Source organism: Cricetulus griseus, chromosome 8 (assembly GCF_003668045.3).
Source record: "Cricetulus griseus strain 17A/GY chromosome 8, alternate assembly CriGri-PICRH-1.0, whole genome shotgun sequence".
NCBI lineage: Eukaryota > Metazoa > Chordata > Mammalia > Rodentia > Cricetidae > Cricetulus > Cricetulus griseus.
The window spans coordinates 4,403,799-4,425,570 of record NC_048601.1 but is presented as its reverse complement, the minus strand read 5'-3'; the positions used below and the strand labels follow the sequence as shown (position 1 = coordinate 4,425,570).

Below are 21,772 nucleotides of genomic sequence, written 5' to 3'. Positions count from 1 at the left end.
GGTAGAAAATCGGTGTGTGTGTGTGTTTGGGGGGGGGGGGTCTCATACAGAGAGGTGTGTGGTGTGAGAAGTGTGAGAAGCCTGTCTCTCTCATCTTGGAACACGCTGGGCTCCGTGGGTTCCTTTCTTTCAGTTCCAGGGACCCTCAACATTGCTTCTATAAATACCACCTCACTCCTACTCTGTACTGGCTTCAGAGATCCCCCGCCCAGATTCCAGACCGCCCTCCTGGGTCAGCTACTCTTCATCTTTCCATCCTTCGTGCTCACGTAGTCTTTCCATGTGACTTCTCACTTGTTTATTCAAGTCTCAAGGAACATGTACAAGCCAAGAATGATCCAAGCACATTTTCTGATCTTCTGAAGAGAGTACTTGCTCTGTTTCCAGCCACACTGGTCCATTTCGTTCTCCCCATGGCTTTAGGTTGCTATCTAGGGATTCCCAGATGGACAGACAGCACAGTATCCATCTGGGATTCCAATGGCTTCTGAGTTTTCTTATGACCTAAAGGATCTCACCTACTATTTATGAAACAATATGGTTATAGTTATTAATTTTTCTCAGTGTTTTTCTGGGATGAGTCTGGGCATCATATTTGCAGTCACAGAAGTTAGGGTACTGTTCCCATTTTTACCTTCACTGAGAAGGCAAATCTGACAAGGCACAGTGACATGGATAAAGCCCAGGCACTAAAAAGGTAATTAATGGTCAAGGGAGGCAGGGGAGTGCCAAGCTTGGGAAGATCCCAACATCCCATCAAGAACACACTCATTTCCTTCCACAGAACCCACTCCTAAAAGTACTAGCAACTAACCAGAAAACACCAGCATTCTCCAGGGAGCACTATGATTCACCAGGGAGCACTATGATTCACCAGGGAGCACTATAATTCACCAGGGAGCACTTACAACCCAAACCACAGCACCGGATGTCAGGTGGGAATAAAAGTCTCTGCCTCTGCAGCCACATAAATACAAACAAGTTCATTACTGGCCTCATGAGTCATAGTGGTAAACTTGTGTTTGTATCTTGCTTTGTGAGGTGGGTTGTGACAGAGAATGGATGACTCAGAAGCAGCCATGCTAACAGGCACGTGCGCTGGCTCGGGTCTCGAGTACTTACAGACAGCACCAGCTTACTCTTCTCGATCACTTGCTCGAAGGTTTCGTTCTTCTCCTCTTCCCACAAGCTAATGAAGGTGTTCATCTCCTGAGCAACCAAAGGATCAGGGCTCCCGTCACACTGGGTGTAATGCTTCCACTGGGTGTAGAAACGTGTGAGAGTCACACTCATGAAGATGCAACCAAGGAGGAAATAAACTTCTAAAAACTGTGGTGTTAGCAGAGTGTTGGAGGCACACCACGTTTAATCCCAGCACTCAGAAGCAGACGGATCTCTGTGAGTTCAAGGCCAGCCCTGGTCTACAGAGTGAGTTCCAGGACAGAAAGGGCTACACAGAAAACCCTGTCTCAGAAAAACAAACAAAAGGTAGTTTTCATTGGGCAGGGGGAACACACACCACCCGTGAGCATGTGAAGGTCAGAGGACAATGGGCAGGAGCCAGGTCACTCCTTCTGCCATGAGGGTTCTAGGGACTGAACCCAGGTTATCAAGCTTGGTGACACGAAGCACGTTTATCCACAGAGCATCTTGGTAGCCCCTAAATTGTTTTTTTGGAAGTCTAAAGCCTCAACTTAATATCCACAATTTACAAAAAACTATGGATGATGTTAACCAGTAACTTGATATATATTAAAAAAAAAAAACAACAATAAAACGGCCAGATCTTTCCTTCCCACCTTGAACTGCCGGAGTCCCTCCTAAAGCTGTCATTAAAGGAGTGCCACACACCCAGCTCATTCAATTCCTTTTCATCTAAATAATTTCCAACCTCCATTATTCAGAGGGGCACAAATTCTATTTACTTCTGTGTGTGTTTGGGGGTCATGTGAGCAGTTTCTGTCTGCACCGTGTTTACCTGTAGTTCAAGGCCGGCACGGTCTCCTCCTTACAGTTACACTTCAGGGGGTTGCAGATTTGCTTCCAAAAGCTACCAGAAGTGAATCACATGAACCTTTTCGTTTTCCAGTGTCAAAGTCATACTTATTTACACTCTCCACCATGGCCTAGTAAGTATGTGATACACACACACACACACACACACACACACACACACACACACACACACACACACAGACACACAGACACACTCATACACATAAAATATATCTTAAAGAGTCATCTTTGCTGCCAGCTCCTGCCGGCTGCATGTGATGCTCTGTGGGAACATTCCTTCCACAGCCAAACTCCTTTCAAAGTTCAAACCTCGATAGCATCTTTGGTGAGGCAATCAACGGACAGTGCTGTCCATCCTTCATCTTTGTCAGGAGACTGAGGGTGACAGAGGGGTCCACTGTGTTTAACATGTTCAACTGTTTTCATTATAAACACATCAGTAAAATACAGCTTCACGACTCTTCCTTCCCCCTCCGCCTCCCTGACCTCTCCTGAGCCCTACTCCTGCCCAAGGACCCCATCACCTCAGAATCTCTCTGGGCATGCAGCTGCAGAGAGCAAACCCACCTGCATAGAGTGGACCCACCCAGACAGGAAGGACCTCGAGAATGTGGAAATACCTCACTCTCCCTTTCCCCTCTGCTGCCCCAAACTCTCCTGAGTGAGAGACTACCAGGAGAGACAAGACCATCCATATCTGCAGACATTGAAGTCCTGGCCTACACACCCCACCAGATGACAAGAGGAGATAGAGAGACCCCATCTGCACCCACTGGAAGAAGAGATGGGAAGAAGGCAGAATAAGATTTCACTCAACAACAGAAAGACCATTATGACACCACCAGAATCTAGGGACTCCACACTAGCAAGATCCGAAAAGAACAACACAGAAGAAGAAGAGACAGACCTAAAAATCTACTTCATTAAGATGTTCGAGACCTTTAAAGAGGAAACAAGAAAATATCTTAAAGAAATAAAAGAAAAAACAAAAAATTCAAGAAATAAGTAATTCTCTAAAGAATCCAAAGAAAAAACACCCAAACAAGTGAAGGAAGCACTGGAAACAGTTCCAGGCATGAAAACTGAAATAGAAACAATAAAGAAAACACAGAATGAGGGGATGCTGGAAATACAAAGGCTGGATAAATGATCAGTATCTAAGGATGTGAGTATAACCAATAGAATACAATAGATGGAAGAGAGAATCTCAGTTGTTGAAGACTCACTAGAGGATATACAGTCATTGACCAAGGAAAATCTCAAGTCCAACAAATCCCCAATACAAAATATCCAGGAAATACGGGACACCATGAAAAGGCTGAATCTAAGAATAACACGTATAGGAGAAGGTGAAGAAATACAAAGGTATTTGTATTTCAAAGGTACAGAAAACATATTCAACAGAATTATAGAAGAAAACTTCCCCAACCTACAGAAGGATATGCCTATTAAAGTATAAGAAGCTTACAGAACACCAAATAGATTGGACCACAAAAAGAACTCCCCTTGCCACATAATAATCAAAACATCAAACTTACAGAATAAAGAGAAAATATTAAGAGCAGCAAAGGAAAAAAGGTCAAGTAACATATAAAGGCAGACCTATCAGAATCACACCTGACTTCTCAATGGAAACTTTGAAAGCCAGAAGGTCCTGGATAGATGTTCTACAAACACTAAGGGAACATGGATGCCAACCCAGACTACTGTACCCAGCAAAGTTTTCAATCTCTATAGATGGAGAAAACAAGATATTCCATGATAAAACCAGATTTAAACAATACATATCCACAAATCCAGCACTACAGAAAGTCCTAGAGGGAAAACTCCAACCCAACAAAGATAACTACACTCACAAAAACATAGGTAATAGATAATCCAACTTTACCAAACAGGAAAAGAAACAGGAGGGTGAAATCCACACACAATGACACCACCAACAATAAATCCAAAACAAACAAGAACCATCAGTCAATGGACATTAATATCCTTCAATGTCAATGGTCATAACCTGCCTATAAAAAGATACAGGTTAACAGAATGGATACGAAGACAGAATCCATTCATCTGTTGTATACAAGAAACATACCTCAACTGCAGAGACAGGCGTTACCTCACAGTAAAGGGTTTGGAAATTTTCCAATCAAATGGACCCAAGAAACAAGCTGGTGTAGCAATCCTAATATCTAACAAATTAGACTTTAAACTAAAATCAATCAAAAGACATGAAGAAGGGCATTTCATACTCATCATAGGAAAAGTCCATCAAGATGAAGTCTCAATCCTGAACATCTGTGCCCCAAATATGAAGGCACCCACGTTTGTAAAAGAAACATCACTAAATCTCAAACCACACATAAAACCACACACACTTAATAGTAGGAGACTTCAACACCCCGCTTTCACCACTAGACAGACCACCAGTCAGAAACTTAACAAAGAAACAAAGGATCTAACAGAAGTTATGACCCATTTGGGTTTAACAAATATCTATAGAACATTCCATCCAAACACAAAAGAATATACCTTCTTCTCAGCGTCACATGGAACCTTCTCTAAAAGTGACCACATAGTTGGCAACAAAGCAAACCTCCATAGATACAAAAGAATTGAAATAGCACCCTGTATCTTATCAGATCACCATGATTTAAAGTTAGAATTCAACGCAATACAAATTGCAGAAAACCTACAAATTGGAAAGGAAGAAGTGAAACGTTCATTATTTGCAGATGATATGATCGTCTACATAAATGACCCAAAAAAACTCTACCAGGGAACTCCTGCAGCTGATAAACACATTCAGCAAAGTAGCAGGATACAAGATTAACTCAAAAAAAATCAGTAGCCCTACTATATACAGATGATGAATGCAATGAGAAAGAAATCAGAGAAACATTACCCTTCACAATATCCACAAGCAACATAAAATATCTTGGGGTAACACTAACCAAAAAAGTGAAAGACCTGTACAGTAAGAACTTTGAGTCTTTAAAGAAAGAAATTAAAGAAGATACCAGAAGACGGAAAGATCTCCCATGCTCTTGGATAGGTAGGATCAAGATAGTAAAAATGGTAATCTCACCAAAAGTAATCTACAGATTCAACGAAATCCCTATTAAAATCCCAACACAGTTCTTCACAGACCTTGAAAGAATAATCCTCGACTTTATATGGAAAAACAACAACAACAACAAAAAACCAGGATAGCCAAAACAACTCTGTACAATAAAGGTTCTTCTGGAGGCATCACCATCCCTGACTTCAAGTCTATTACAGAGCCATAGTTCTGAAAACAGCTTGGTATTGGCACAAAAATAGACAGATAGACCAATGGAATCGAATTTAAAACCCTGATATTAACCTGCTCACCTACGAACACCTTATTTTTGACAAAGAAGCTAAATCTATACAATGGAAAAAAGATAGCGTCTTCAACAAATGGTGCTGGCACAACTGGATTCGGACATGCAGAAGATTGCAGAGAGATCCATATCTGTCACCACGCATAAAACTTAAGTGCAAATGGATCAAAGATCTCAACATAAATCCAGCCACATTGAATCTAGAAGAAAAAGTGGGAGATAACCTTAACAAATTGGCACAGAAGACCACTTCCTGAACATTACACCAGTAGCACAGACATTGAGATCTGCAATTAATAAATGGGACCTCCTGAAACTGAGAAGCTTCTGCAAGGCAAAGGACACAGTCAGTAAGACAAATCAACAGCCCACAGAATGGGAAAAGATCTTCACCAACCCCACATCGGACAGAGGGCTGATCTCCAAAATATACAAAGAACTCAAGAAGCTAGCCACCAAAACACCAAGCAATCCAATTAAAAAGTGGGCTACAGAACTAAATAGAAAATTCTCAACAGAGGAATCTAAAATGGCTGAAAGACACTTAAGAAAGTACTCAAAATCCTTGTCTATCAGAGAAATGCAACTCAAAACAACTCTGAGATACCACCTTACACAAGCCAGAATGGGTAAAATCAAAAACACCAATGACAATCTATGCTGGAGAGAATGTGGAGAAAAAGGAACACTCCAACATTGCTGGTGGGAGTGCAAACTTGTAAGACCACTTTGGAAATCAGTATGGCGGTTGCTCAGAAAAATGGCAATCAGTCTACCTCAAGATGCAGCAATTCCTCTCTTGGGCATATACCCAAATAATGCACGTTCATACAACAAAGACATATGTTCAACCATGTTCTTACCAGAATTGGAAATAATAACCACTCCACTCACATAAAAGCTGGGTTCCTATTTATTCCTCCTCTTCCCCTCCCCCTCCTTTTTGTAGTGTTAGAACCTGGGACTCATACATGCTAGGCAAATACCTGACTTCCAAGATACCTGTAGATAAAATTTAGTTACTTCTACTGTGTACACCATAAAAGAACTACAACTCTGAGTAGTATTAATAGCATTACTGCAGGACACAGATTTCAGTTCATTTCATATAATTTTTGGAATGCATGAATGATAGTCATACAACCCAAAGATTTATCATGGCTTATGTGATGATACTTCCTATGTAATTTAATATAACAAATAACTCATCAAGCTTAGAATGCCTTTCCTAGATGTTGGAGTTGGCCCTTCTGATTTTTGTTATTTTGTGACAAAGCCTCAGTATGTAGCCTGGAACTCAAGTCCTCTTGCCTCAGCCCCTGTGCTAGGACGACAGACAGGCCCCTCAGTGCCCGACTTCAGGTGCTCTATGGGAATGTCTCACAGTTAACACAAAGCCAGACTCCAGAACTGTCAATAGTTTTCTATCCTGTACATTGACTCTTTTTAGTCAGAACTATTCAACTTTAGACCAAGGAAACACTCCCTCTTCTTTCAAATAATCTTTCTTTCTCTCTAGCTTCATGCACCAAATATACTTTCCTGTGCAAGGAATTGCTGTTTCTAATTTCATCACCTTATATTGGGTTTAGCTCTTTAGCCTTAATTTCTTTTTCTTTCCTTCCTTCCTTCTTTCTCTTATTTTGTATTTTTTGAGACATGTATAACCTTGGCTGTCCTGGAACTCACTCTGTAGAACTCAGATCCACCCGCCACTGCCTCTGCTGGGATTAAAGGCATGCACCACCACCACCCAGCTGTGAGCTTAATTTCTAATAAAATGCATGAAACAGCAACATGGAAGAAATAGCTTTCTTCCATCCCTGTGTGCATAAGCAGCCTTGGGATCTTTTCTCAACCGTGCACCTCGTTTGCTCCTTCATGGCACTCAGGACATTGTTCTATACCCCTGAATCTACTAGAACATTCTACACAGGAATGGCATAGTGCCTGCCTACCTGTTACCACCCCAGTTGCTAGTCACCCCTTCTGGGAGTATGGTAACCAGGGGAAACACTCACTTGGCCATGCAAATAGAGGCCAACACTCCTCTCTTCAGAAAGGCTTCCTGTCCCTTAAATCAGCACAGGTAATGCAATGCCTCCTACTGAGCAGGTCACTTTACCGTGTCAGACTGCCTTGTGCAGATAGATACACAAGGATACACAAGATCAGCGTCAGGAGCAGGGCGTTCTGACTCTCCACCGTTCACTTCCCTGTGCATCACAGCCCTGAAAAGATGGCTAGAGATACAGTGGAAGGCTGCACATTGCCAGCTGGATTCAACATCACCATCCGTTGCCCATCTGTCCATGCACCCCCCTTGCCTTTCTTGACTGACCTCCCGATGACTGCCCCAAGTGTTAGCTTCAGTGCCCATGTATTCCATTTCACATGTGATCGCTGTCATCTACCAGGGAAGAGAATCTCAGCACAAAGCCTGGTTAGGACCAGATGGTCAACGCTGAGGCTTGTTACATACACAGACCTGGGGCTTTCTGTCTTCTCCCTTGTACAAACCTCCAATGGCCTATTACTTCCTCCTGGTGCAGAGAGAGAAGCCCTCACATAAGGGGAGGATTTCTCCACAGGTGTAAATTCCCTTCTCTAGTTGGGTTTCAAAAAAAACAGAACAAGCAGTTTTCCAACATAGCAGTTCTTTTAACAGAGGAGCTGACATCGGGGCAGGACACACCAATGGCACTGCTGTGTTTGAGCTCAACTGAGGCACAAGGCAGACACCACTACCACTGACCCAAGGGCTCAACCTCTCCAGTAACTCAATGGCTTTCAAAGCCTGCATGGGAATTGACAATCCAACCCAATGTTTCCATGGTATTTAAAATCCTTTTTGTACTCTTCCCATCAAGCAATCAATTTTACCCAAAGTCATCTCACAGTGGCTGCTGTAATCTCAATTTATTTTACCCATTTAAGTCTCACCCATTTCCTTAGCCATGAACGCATGTTACTGTAAATACATGTGGACTGGCTAGAGTTTCAAATGCAGTTTTAGACCCAATACGAATCCCAGTTCTGACTAATTCAGGCAGCCTGCACAAACTCCAGCATTGCAGGCCCTTCCGCAGCACAGAGCAAGCTTGGGTCAGCCCCTGAGGTTATGCCCGTCAACATAAACAAACCCTAGGAGAGCTCTGAGAGATGGACTTCTAGACTGCAGATGGACCCACCATTGACCGTTGTTTAGAAACCTCACTGGTGCTTCTTTTCCTCCTGTCTCCCTCATTCACGTGCTGGAAACATCTTTACAGGAACACCCTTGTTCTCACTAAAGCCAGTTCATTTCTGCCTGATGCTCTCAGACATGAGAGACCTCTCTGCTGTACATCTTCTGGACCAAAACATTAGTTCAAATTCATCTAAAGTGTAACTCAAAGACTCCTAATCCAGAAGATTTACCCACAATGCCCAGACAGGGTAGGCAAACAGGAAACAACATGGACTTGGGGGTAGCCTATGCCTGGATACTCTCTGGAGCTCTGACGCTGGTCTGGAAAACTGTCCCCAAGCAGAACATGGGAAGCAGATAGCTCTTGGGTTAGTAAGGTCACACACACAGCTTTCTGTGCAAAGAACACATCAAACCATGATTCACCAAATCACATGGTCTCAGAACCAGTAAGTGGAGAGAACAGAAGCCAGTGACATCACTCGACACCATTTATCAGACCACGGGCCCGAAGCACAAGGAACAACTTTAAACCACCAGCCAGTGGTTCCCAGCCTTCACTAGCTAACTGGCTGCTGGCTCAGGAACCAACCAGAGCTGCTCTTGGGGTTAACCTCCCATCTGTTTTGCTCAGGGCATGGATACAGGCCGCAGCTTCCCACTGTAGTGTGAAATGCATTTTACTCTTTTGGCTTTTTGAGGGACCCACCACCTAGTTCCCAGATAAATCACACAAGAAGCCATAGCATGGCTTATTTCTAGCCAGCTTTTCTGAACTTAAATTATCCCGTTTACCTTTTGCCTCTCAGCTTTTCCTGTTCTCTTACTTCTGTAAGTCTTACTCCATGGTCTGCTTGGGTGTCCTCCTCCCTTGGCCTCTGTTACTCTTTCCTCCTTGGTTCTCCTTCTATTTATTCTCTCTGCCTGCCAGCACTGCCTGTCCTTGCTCCTGCCTCTCTATTGGCTGTTCAGCTCTTTATTAAGACCATCAGGTGTTTTAGACATGCAAAGAATCGCAGCTTCACCGAGTTAAACAAATAGAGCATAAACAAAAGTCACACACCTGAAAATAATATTCTACCATATGCCACAACTTTTATTTTTAAAGCATCGGCATTTGTGATGACAAGAATTTCATGAACCAGCTTCTGCCAGCTTCAAACTTTTCTCCTGTGGATTCTTGCCCTCAGGCCTTCACACAAGTGAAGAGCCTGGCCTTGTTCTGGGGTAGGCCTTGGTTTAAGGTGGTGGACTGGCTGCATTAGGCCTTTGTTTAGGAGTGGTATTGCTGGCCTGGTCTGGGTTATGCCTTGGTTTAGAAGTGGCCGGCTGGCTGGCCTGGGTTAGATCATGGTTTAGAGATGGTGGGCTGGCCTGGTCTTTTCTCCATGTCACTAATAAGGGCTTATTCACCTCCGTGTCATGTCTGACATCACTGGAGCAGCACTTTAATTCCTTCCAGAAGGCCTCTCCTGCAGTTTCAGGGTGGGGAAGGCCAGCATTCAGCCTATTCTGGCTTTAGACGTGGCCTCCTCTCCCAGCTCAGTCACTCCACATGTGACTGCAAGTGGCTGCGCTGTCACTGGGATGTTTAGAGGACATTACGGGGCTGATTGTCAGGGTGATTTCAGTCCTCCTGTGTCTCAGGGAAGAGGGAGGCTGAGAGCACAAATCCCTATCACTGAAGTGTCCCACCTGCCAAAGACTCAGGTGACGGCTCGGCTCTCCCAAACAGTGACAGTAGTAACATCCAGTGTCACTGCTGAGGGATGGACACAAAGGTGTAAGCATCAACAGTGGAGACAGTCTGGTGATCGACACAATGTATTCAGACGTGACATAAGCACATGACACACGGAATAAGTGCTGAAAGATTTGCCTGATCACAGTTTCCACACACCTTCCAATTAAAAAACAGACCAAACAACTATGAACTGGGCTACACTCAAGCACAGTAAAATGAGCTCATATAGATTCCCAAGAAGTGAACAGTGAGGGAGTATAAACATTCCTAGCAGCCCTTTATTGACCAATAGCTTTCTACAACTATATCAATTTCTTTTGTCTGAACAATATATTTGTCAAATGAGAGGTTTTTAGAAGATTTGTTTGTATTTATGTATTTTTTGTGTGTGCAGTGCCTGCAGAGTCCAGAAGAGGGTATCAGATGCCCTGGAGCTGGAGTAACAGGTGGTTGTGAGCCTGCTGACAAAGGATGCTGGGAACGAAACTCGGGCTCTCTCCGAGAACAGTGCATGTCTTTGACCACTGAGCCATTCCACCATCCCGGATGTTCCTCTTAATAACTCTCCCAAGATAAAACTTAGTACCAGACTCAGTTCCCTCGTGGTCCCAGAAGTATGAGCACAAGAGAGGAGACAGCCTCACCTGAGCCAGTGCTCTGGTTTCCCGTTTCAGTTTCTCTGCTTCAGGAAAACAGCTCTCTAACAAAGAAAGTTCTTCAAGTTCTTCATTTCTCCTCTCTCTGTCCTGCCACAGAAGGAGGCTACACTGATTGCTCTTTCATGTTAGCTTTCACCAGAAGCATTTAAAATCCACGAGGATGAATATTTAGTTCCAAAATAAACAGTTCAGTTAGTCTGGATAAAACTCCTAACCCTGAGACAGCCTGGAACAGTAGCTGCAAAGCAGGATCTTTAGATGTTTGAAGGTGCCTTTGCAATCTGAGAATCCATCTTCACCAATACCCATTGCCCCTACGGGGTGTGGTACAGTCTCTATGGTGCATGGTACACTCTCTACGGGGCGTGGTACAATCTCTATGGTGCATGGTACACTCTCTATGGTGCATGGTACACTCTCTATGGGGCGTGGTAAGTCTCTACAGGGCATGGTGCAGTCTCTAGAGGGCACGGCTGCAGTCTCTACGGGGCACGGTACAGTCTCTATGGTACAGTCTCGGGTGTCTTAGCCTGAATCAAGGCAATGTCTCAAATTGCACTAGCTTGGGGCTAAGACTGCGAGAGGTACTGATGGCTGCACACAAGACCATCCTGATCGAGGGGGAAGTAATTAATTCTACTAAATCCTAACCCTAAGCATCAAAATGTTTACCCTTTGTATGATAGAATGGAAAGAAGGCATTGAGCACTCCTCTACACACCAAAGGCAATAGTGTCCCAAGAAATAATCTTTATAATTGAGTGTTTTTGTGGATATGCTCTCAAAAATGTATGAACTGCGCATAACAGGTTGAGGATATAAATCAAGCACTTGTTTAGAATGGCAAGGCTCAGCATTCAAGCAAAAATTTAGATTAAAAAGCTGCACCTGGTAAAGAGCAAATCTTTAAAAACTGCTGATTTGACTGGCAGTGATACTAACATAGGTGATTTTTTTTTTCTTGGACACAGGGTCTTACTATGTAGCCTTGGCTGGCCTGGAACTTGCTATGGAAACTAGGCGACCTCTGCTTCCCGAGTGCTGGATTCAAGGCATGGGACACCACACCTAATACCTATGTGATAGTTTGACAATGGAGAATAAGACGTGTCAACATTTGGAAGTAGTTAGCTCACTGACACAGCATGCGACGTTACAGAGCAGAGCATGGAGATCCAATCTGTTCAGAGGCAACAGCAATGCTTGGGTGCCAAGGGGTGTGTGCCCACCGATGGGGTGTGTGCCCACCGATGGGATGTGTGTGCCCACTGACGGGATGTGTGTGCCCACTGACGGGGTGTGTGCCCACTGATGGGGTGTGTGCCCACTGACGGGGTGTGTGCCCACTGATGGGGGTTTGCCCACTGATGGGGTGTGCGCCCACTTGCGTAGCTTCAGAGCCCACATGGAGAAGCTCACTTGTAAAGCTGAAGGTGGCGTGTGCCTGGGGTCCCAGCTACTCAGGAAGCTGAAGCAGGAGAATTATTTGAGATTGAAGTTTGATTCTAGCTTCCACAACACAGCACAGCTCTGTCACAAAGAGGAAAAAGCAGCAGCCACCATCTGTTTAGTTGAGGTGCAGTGTCCAAGAATGCCACAGTATCTGAAAGACTAGGAGGACATTTTCCCAATGCGGGTGTGAGTCAGTGAGTGGGTGTGTATGAGTGTGTATGCATGTGTGCACACGTGTGTGTACAGGCAGACACTGACATTGAGTGTTCTTCCCTGGCTACTCTCCACCTTTATATGTTTTATGGCAGGGTCCCCCACTAAAACTGAAGCTTGTCAGCTTGGCGAGGCTACCTGGCCATGAGCTGCAGGGATCCACCTGTCTCTGCCCCTCAGGGCCGGAGCTACAGGCAGCCAGTGCAACTGGTTATTCATGTCCAGATTAGATCTCATGGTTTTAAGGTAGGCACTAGCCCACTGGAGACATCTCCAGCCCTGTTGTATCCTCTCCTCCCATTCTGTAATCTATCTGTGCAAGGTGAGCCTGTCTTCATATGTTTCCACTGAAGCGTCTAACGGAATGCTGACACCATGGCACGAGCCCAGGCGTCTTCTGCTGAGTGAGATGCTGATGGGATTTTTAAAACATGAACAGTGCAGCCAGATACAGTGACGTGTGCCTTTGATCCCAGCACCTGAGAGGCAGACAGAGGCAGACAGATCTCTGTATGAGGCCAGCTTGGTCTACACAGAGAGCTCCAGAACAGCCAGAGCTGCATAGAGAGACCCTGTTTAAAAAAAAAAAAAAAAAATCAGTGACATTCATCCCCCTAACTGAAAACGTGTGTGAGGTGGTGGCTGGGGAAGGTTAGTGACTACAGAGCTGGGCACTGCTGCAGCTCCAGACACAGGGGTGGGGTCAGCCAGCATGGCGGCTCTGCCACTCACTTTCTGTTCCAGTTGACGCCATTTCTCTTTCTCTACCCGCTGTGTTTCTAGCCTTTCCAGTTCTTCTTTTTCAAATTTCAGGCGAGCCTCCTCTGAAGAGCCAAAAAAAACCAAGCATCAACTGCAGCTATGCAACCACAATGTTCACAATGTTTTAGATTCGTTTTGTTTTGGTTTGGTTTGGTTTTTCGAGATAGGGTTTCTCTGTGTAGCTTTGGAGCCTGTCCTGTCCTGGAACTCCATCTATAGACCAGGCTGGCCTTGAACTCACAGAGATCCAACTGTCTCTGTTTCCTGGGATTAAAGGCTCCTCTGGGTGTTCCCAGCACAGAGTATAACCTCTTATGGTGGTCACATCCTCTACTCTGTGGTGGAAGTGAGGAGAGGGCTCACTTCCCAGCCACCAAGGAATTCACAAGTCAAATACATTATATCCTTGTATGAAAATGCCCTTTGGGAACCAGTGCTATGGACAATGGATAGCCATCAATGTAGAAAGGAGAACATGACTCAGTTTCTCACAACGGTAACCCCAGTTCCAAGGTATCTGACACCCTCTTCTTGCCCCCAAGGGCACATCACACACAGTGCACAGACATATGTGCAAGCAAAACACTCAAATACATAAAATAAATCAAAAAGAAAATATTTTTAAGTTGGTAGTGGTGAGATGGCTCACTGGGTGAAGGTTCTTGCAGCCAAGCCAATCCCAGTTCAATACCTGAAACCCACGTTGTGGAAGGAGATAACTGAGTCCTGCAAGTTGCCCTCTATCCTCCAAAAGTACACTAGCTAACACACACACACACACACACACACACACACACACACTCACACTCACACACAGACACACACACACACACACACACACACACACACACACACAACACACACACTCACACACACACACACACACACACACACACACACACACACACACACACACAACACACAGACACACACACACACACAGAGAGAGAGAGAGAGAGAGAGAGAGAGAGAGAGACATACAGAGAGACAGACACACACACAGAGAGACAGACACAGAGACAGAAAGACAGAGACAGACAGACAGACAGACACACACACACACACAGAGAGACAGACAGAGAGAGAGAGAGAGAGAGAGAGAGAGAGAGAGGGAGAGAGAGGGAGAGAGAGAGAACTATAGACATTCAATAATGATTTTGAGCCATGTAGCAGCTCCATCATTGTAACTGATTTCAACACTGTCAGAAAGCTACTACCTCGTGCTTTTCCTGCTCTCACTATTTAAAATAAAATATAAAAAATCAATGCTAGCAAGGTGGCTCAGTGGTTAAGGACACTGGCTGCTCTTGCAGAGGACTGGATTCAGTTCACAACACACACATTGCAGCTCACAACCATCTGTAACTCCAGTTCCAGGGGACCCATGGCACTTGCCAGTGAGCCATCTGATAGCCAGAGTTTGATTCCCAGATTCTCATGTGAAAGGAAAGGACTCCCACAAGTTGTCCTCTGGGCTTCTACATGCGTGGGAAAGCACCAGTGCCCTCAATAAATAAACAAACCTAAAAACATCAGCTAGAAAACAGAACAATGTGCATTATTATCTGCAAAAGACAAAGTATACAAAGTCAAGGGAGCATTTTACAAACCTGACTACAGGCACCGAATTCTAGTAACCCTGACCATCAGAGCACTCAAGACTTTAAAAACCACTTTCTAGTATTTCAATTGGCCAGTATTTTTATCAGTGCTTAATTTTAATGGCTGAGGTTGCTGGTTTAACTGGCAAATAGATACTGTTGAACATCGGGAGGTCGGGCTGAGGAGTTGAGAGCATTGGACCCAAGTACAGTTCTCAACACCCACATTATGCAGCCCACACAGCCTGCAACCAGCTCAGAGGAGCCCAACACCTCTGGCCCCTGTGGGCACCTGAAGTCACTTGCGAATACTTTACACATACATATACACACAATCAAAAATAAACAACACAAATCTTTTTAAAACCCTCAGGGTTAAAAAAAAAGTCAGGCGTTGGTGGCGCACGTCTTTAATCCCAGCACACGGGAGGCAGAGGCAGGTAGACCTCTGTGAGTTCGAGGCCAGCCTGGTGCCAGCAAGTGCCAGGATAGGCTCCAAAGCTACACAGAGAAACCCTGTCTCCAAAAACAAGAACAACAACAAAAAAGTTAGGCTGTTGTATGTACTTTTTGCTGGTATGTATTTCTCACCTTTAATAAATTTAGGTTCAAAATTCTTACCACACAGTCAGCAATGTCCCTATTTTCATTAGTAAATTAACACTTTATGGCAGCCTTGATAAATTCAGCAAATAAAAATATGGGCTGATGAGTTGGATTTCAATTTCTGATAAGCAATGATTTTTGTTGTTGTTAATTTAAATATAGCCAAATACTGTGTGGGGCAAAACATCAAAAGATCAGTGGGTAGTCAGAGCCCAGACTTCCCTGAGTCCTGAACTCTGTCTGGCAGCACGACTTCTGTGCACACTACTCGGATCTGACTGTGTGCACGCCGAGTGTGCACTGACCAGTCTTTCTGAGGACACTCTACCCATAGGAATCCATTATGAAGTTAGAGCCTGTTGAAAATGCTGAGTGTTGCGTCCACATCAGCCTCTGGCTGATGCTCTGTGTGACCCGGGGCAGCATTCAGTACCTTCCTCTTTTTGGCGTCTCTCTTCCTCCTCCTGGAGCAACCGCTGTCGCTCAGCTTTGCTGATCTTTTTCTTGCCAGCAGGCTTAATGAAGAGCACAACGTTAAAGAGGCTGTCAGCACAAGGTGCTTAGGAACATGTCCTTTCAAACAATAATTATGGCTGCTGGAGTGATGGCTCAACCGACAAGGGACTTACTGTCTTCCCAGCGCCCAAGTCAGGCAGTTCACAACCACCTGTACCTCCAGCTCTAGGGATTTAATGCTCTCTTCTGGCTTCTTCTGGCTTCTTCAGGCACCCACGGTGCATATAAAATCACTCAGGCCCACACACATACATATGCATTTTAAAAATAAATCTTAAAAATAGCAATTATGAAAATAATTATTGATTTTAGGAAACCAATTTTCATGTACAGTAATTCAATAAGAGAGCCAATTGGTACCCAGCATAGACTATGGGCCCTACAGAGATAATTCTGAAAATAAACAAGAAAAACAACCACATAAAGCATCCCACAGCAGGGACAACACTGGCAAGAATGTGTGATTGAAGTCATTGTTGAGCTTCCAATTTGTAGAAGCAAGTAAAAACAGCCATGATAGAAGTTTGGAACTGCACATCTATAAACATCAACGATACCTCTACAACTAGCAGGCTTTTAGTTACTTTGCAAGTTTGGAGGGAGGAGACATTATTTTTAGTCACAAAAATCAGGGGACGGTAGCATAAGAAAAGGACAATGCAGCCACCAGGTAGGGAGCTGGAAGACCAGCAAACTCAGCAGGCTCTGGAAGACTTCACAGAGGGGTCAGGAAGAGTTGAGTGTGCAGAAGCCTGGAGCCCCAGCTGAGGTACACCGTCATGCATCCTAGTAACTGCTACACAGACACACACAGCTGAGGGGCACGGCCATGCAGCCTAGTAACTGCTACACAGCACACACAGCCGAGGTACAGAGGGGTCCCGCAGTGCGTCCTAGTAACTGCTGCACAATCACAGAAAGCGTGCAATAGCATTTCCTGAAGAAACGTTTAAAGGTATAAATACTCAGCACATATTCACATAAGCTGCCAGATCTGGTGATCCCTCTGTGTTCAATCTCCAGGACCCCCAGGGTAGAAGTTCAGAGCAGCCTCGGGTAAGGGGTCCTCTGACTACCACATGTGTGTCTTGACACTTCCACATGCACTCAAACACGTGTACATACAACATGATCCAAGACTTGTAACTGAGGTGCATTCTAACACATGTGCTGAGAGCCCAGAGGACAGTCATTCCTTAATGTCACTTACAGGACGCCATAGAAGCCAAAGGTCACATCCTCAACTCACATATAAGCGACAGTGTTTGCATGCAAACCACGTGTATCTCCCCCTATACTTCTCCTATAGGCTACTGTTCAGGAGTAACTTGTGGAAAAGTCTGAATGTGTTCTCTGCAGATGGAATTTCCCAAATACTTATTTCTTTATCACTAAACATTCCAAATTGTTTCTTCTAACTTTCTGAGACACGCAGTACATGTTATCTATTACCACATTTAATTAAAAAATTGTATGTGTGTGCATCACATGCGTGCCTGGTATTCAGAGGCCACAAGAGGACATCAGATCCCCTGGAACTAGAGTTACAGAATTGAAACCACCATGTGGATGCTGGGAACCAAACTCAGGTCCTTGGCAAGAGCAGCCAGGGCTCGTCTCTGTAACCCCCATCAGCCCCCCACCTTTTAAAGACAAGGTCCCATTGCATAGCTGAGGCTGGATTAGAATTTGTGGCCCTCTGGGCACTGGGACCACAAGACAGCACTACCATGCCCAACATTCTGGTCACACTTCTGAAGAACATTCTCAATCTGTTTGGTTTAATCCATGAGTGCAGAACCCACAGATAAGGAGGGTTGAATACAACAGAGTTTTCAAGAGGGAATGACAGGCAAATTTATGGACAACAGACCAATGAGATATGCTTTAAGGCTGGTATATTAAGCCCACCTCCTGCTGTGTTCAGGGAGATAAACAAAGTGAGTGTTCTGACCACAGGTGGCCACTGCTAAGCCCCATGAAGTGCTACTTTATAGGATCTCAGGCACTGAGTGACCAGTTTATTTCATGACTAGAACAAATGCCACTGATTTTTGTTTTACTACACTTTATTTTGGGGGACAATGTCTGGCCATACATAGTTTTTTGGGCTTTTTTGTTTGTGCTGTTGTTTTTGTCTTTTTGAGGGGAGGGTTGCATTGTTTTGGGCCCAGGCTGTGCTCAAACTCATGATCTTCCTATTTCAACCTCCACTGTATCTGGGATTGGAGGGTGAGATAACATGCCACATTTGAGAAGTAATTTTTTAAAAAATGAAAAAAAATTCAAGTAAGCTGGAATCTATTGGTAGGCTAAACCTAGCCCGTAACTAAAGATTAAAGTTTCTGCTTTAAGCTATCGATCTACAAAGTAATGAAGGGAAAGACATCCAGACATATGAGGAAACATGTCCCTTAGCCAACCTCAATTTCTACTCTGTGCAAACAAAAGCAGAAAACCGAAAGCATTGTGCTGCCTTGCAGTCCCTGGGTCACTCACAGCAGGTCTGTAACTACGTTTTAGGTTTGTCTGAAATAAATAAAAGGAGGGTCTAACCCAATATATTCTAAAGTGGAAGTAAAAACTGAAGCCTCAAATCCAGGAGCAGGTCAGAACTAAAGTCTATCTATATATAAAGCATGTCTTTTTCGGACTAGAAATATAATCAAACGTGAGATACATCTGTAATTGTGGAGAATTATCCTCCCATGATTTAAATAATGTTATTGTTTAAAAGGTGAGCTTACTATATATATTATAAACTACAACTAGACAATTACTTTAAAATTCCATAGGAAGTTTATTTGTACAATAAATATATCCATAAAACTATCTGTTTTGAAAACATAATTTCTACATACCTTTTTTGGTTTGGGACCCTAAAAGGTTGGGAAACAAAAGCATTGACACATTTTTAAAAGGATTCAGATACTTTCAACAAGCACCACAATAAAACATAAATGAGGAGAAGCTGGCAAGGGCCCAAGGGGACGCTTTTTGTACCTTTTTTGTGACTCCATTTACTTTAAATTAGAAAGATGCAAGAAAAAAAGAAAAAGCCAGAGCAAACTAAAAGAGCATGCAGAAAACCCACAAGATTTCCCCCAAGCATCTTCCGGAATTAGAGTTAACACTATTCACGTCAGCCAAAGTGTCTGCAGAGTGAGTGTCTGTCAAAGACGGACTAGTAGTTGGAAGGCTGTTCCAACCTCACAAATGACCGCCTGTTGGAACTATGTCAGATTAGCAGATGTGGGGGCTGTCTCATAAAGGGACCTTTCCTATTATGTAAGACTGATGGTTTTGATGGGGAGGCAATCAGTTTTTTAAAGTCTGCCAGTAAATGATAAAATGAAGACTGTGCTGTAAAGTCGATCTGCCCATTTTTAAAAGCACAGTATTTCAATACGGATTTACAATTTTTCAGTAACACTATTCGTTCCTGTGCAGTCCTGTGTGTCCCTGGGCCTTCTGGTAAAGTAAGGGACTGTGTGAGTGTTACCCATTTTACATCAGATCTGAAGAGCTGTAGGAAGCACTGGTTCAAGCCATAAGAGTATCCTTACAATATACAAGTGCTGAAGTAAGCAGACATTAAATGGCGTCTTCCTGAAAGGTGAGCACATTACACAAAGATGCTTCTTGGATATTTCCTGGTGATCTACAGGCAAGGCACTCTAAAGTCTAGCTAGATCTACAGAGAGAAGAATAATGGTGGCCATGCTCTCTTGATTTTTACAAATGGTTTTTATCCTGGCTATACTATTTCCTATTACAATGGCTAAAACACTGTGAAACAAACACTGTATGGCAGACGACATAAACATTCCTGCCCCACTCACAAGTAGCCATTCTTGAAGGTAATGGGCACATCACCTTTCACTAGTACTTCTGACATGAAACGGGTTTGGGAAACTCCCATCCTTGTCCTTCACGTGAACACAACAGCCATCAAGTAGTAAAACTGTTCTCAAAACCTAAGCAGTGAAGGGTGCCGCTGCTTTCTGAGGGATAAGCTTCTTGAGAAATCCTGGACTTACAGTTTATGTAGTCACTCCCCTTCCTGAATTTTAATTCCTTAGCCTGAGGGGTTGTGTTGTAGAATATTATTTTAAGGTGTGTTACTTTTGTTTATGCTGCATTTGTTTAACTCTGTGAAGCTGTGGTTCTTTGCCTGTCTAAAACACCTGATTGTACTAATAAAGAGCTGAACCGCCAGGAGCAAGGACAGGCAGTGCTGGCAGACAGACAGGATGGAAGGAGAAATGAGACGGAAGGAGTTAACAGAGAACAAGGGAAGAGGACATGAGGAGCCAGCCACGGAGTAAGAAGAAAAGTAAGATGTACAGAAGTAACAAAGATAAAAGTCAAGGAGAAAAAGTAGATGGGTTAGTTTAAGAAAAGCTGCTAGCAACAAACCAAGCTAAGGCCGGCCATTCAGAACTAAGAATAAGCCTCTGTGTGTGATTTATTTGGGAACTGGGTAGTGGGCCCCTTAAAAAGTCCAAAGAGTTAAACATCCCACAACAAGGTTGAATTATGTCTTTTCAAATTCACACACTAAAATTTTAACTTTTTGTGTGCCAGCATTTGATCCACTTAGAAAAAGGGTCAGTGATGATTTCACCAAATTAAGATGACCCCATACATTGCAACTGGGTGGGCCTCTGGATCAATATGGCTGGTACCCATGTACAAGGAGGAACCTTGAAGGCAGACCCTCACAAAAAGAACAACTATCACGAGAAAACACGAGGTTACAGCGCTACACCCCGAGGAACTGTTAGAAGTAGCGCGATCTGGGTAAATCCCTGCAGGCTGACGCCCAGTCTGCAGAACGGTGAGGCAGGCGGTGTCCGCTGTGCTCGCCCCGCGTGCCCTGGACACCCCGCGAGACAGCAGATTTGAACTCATGACCTCCCGGAACTTACATTTCAAGCAAATCGCCCAAGTCAGACTTTGAGAAGCAGTGCTGGGCACATGTGGGGAAAGAAACGCACACCCACGCTTCCACGGAGCAAGCGAGCGCTTGCTCATGCTGTGGCTCGCCGGCAGTCCCGGGGCGGGCGCTGTCCACCGCCCGTCTCCTCCCGCCACCTGCGGAGGCTGGAAGGCGCCGCCGCCTCGGGCGCACCCGCGGTCGGTCCCCGCGGTAGAGGTAAAGCCGAGGCCGGCTCGGGGCGTCTCTGACGGGAAAGGCCCAGGGTGCGCTCACAGCCCGCCCCTCCCGCCCTCGCTCGTCTTCCCGCCTCACCATGAGCGCAGAAGGACCCTCGCTGAGGGGCACCAGTCTCAACTCTGCCGCGCCGGAACGCGGCTCGCGGTTGTCAGGGCGACAGGCCACGCCCGCTCCCCCGCCCCTCCCCACCCCGCGGTCAGCGAAGGGGCGCCGGCGCAGTCGCAGAGTAGCCTTCCGGCGGGAGTCCCGTCCTTGTCGAGGACTGGCTGCCCGAGCCCCGTCCCACTTCCGACACAAGCCCAGGCCCTCGGTACGGCCGGAGGCCTCCCACTTCCGTCCGGTGCCCCGCCCCCAGCAAAGAAAGCCGCTCCAAACCCCGCCCATTTCTGCTGGCGCCCCGCCCTCATTCCACCCCCCCCCCGAGCTCTCATCGACGCCCACTTCTCCCGGGCTCTCCTTCATCCCGCAGGGC

The 21,772-nt window shown here is 44.9% G+C and overlaps 1 protein-coding gene across 14 annotated transcripts in view; it reads right to left on the bottom strand.

Annotated features, from left to right (window-relative positions):
- Window positions 1-21,529, bottom strand: part of Cfap94 (cilia and flagella associated protein 94) — a 46,364-nt gene extending 24,835 nt beyond the window's left edge. For 3 of the 14 annotated variants that reach the window (XM_027430128.2, XM_027430131.2, XM_027430129.2), the window contains exons 1-6: window positions 21,376-21,500; window positions 18,983-19,000; window positions 16,039-16,120; window positions 13,369-13,460; window positions 10,957-11,058; window positions 1,123-1,260 (exon numbers count right to left, since the gene is read on the bottom strand). In XM_027430128.2, the coding sequence (XP_027285929.1) occupies window positions 1,123-1,260; window positions 10,957-11,058; window positions 13,369-13,460; window positions 16,039-16,120; window positions 18,983-19,000; window positions 21,376-21,378 (435 nt within the window). In that variant the 5' untranslated portion in view covers window positions 21,379-21,500. Of the gene's footprint in view, window positions 1-1,122; window positions 1,261-10,956; window positions 11,075-12,390; window positions 12,583-13,368; window positions 13,461-16,038; window positions 16,121-18,982; window positions 19,001-21,375 lie in introns of those variants that run through there. The other 11 variants (XM_027430132.2, XM_027430130.2, XM_027430135.2 and 8 more) reach the window with 11 other exon arrangements.
- Window positions 21,530-21,772: the final 243 nt, after the last annotated feature.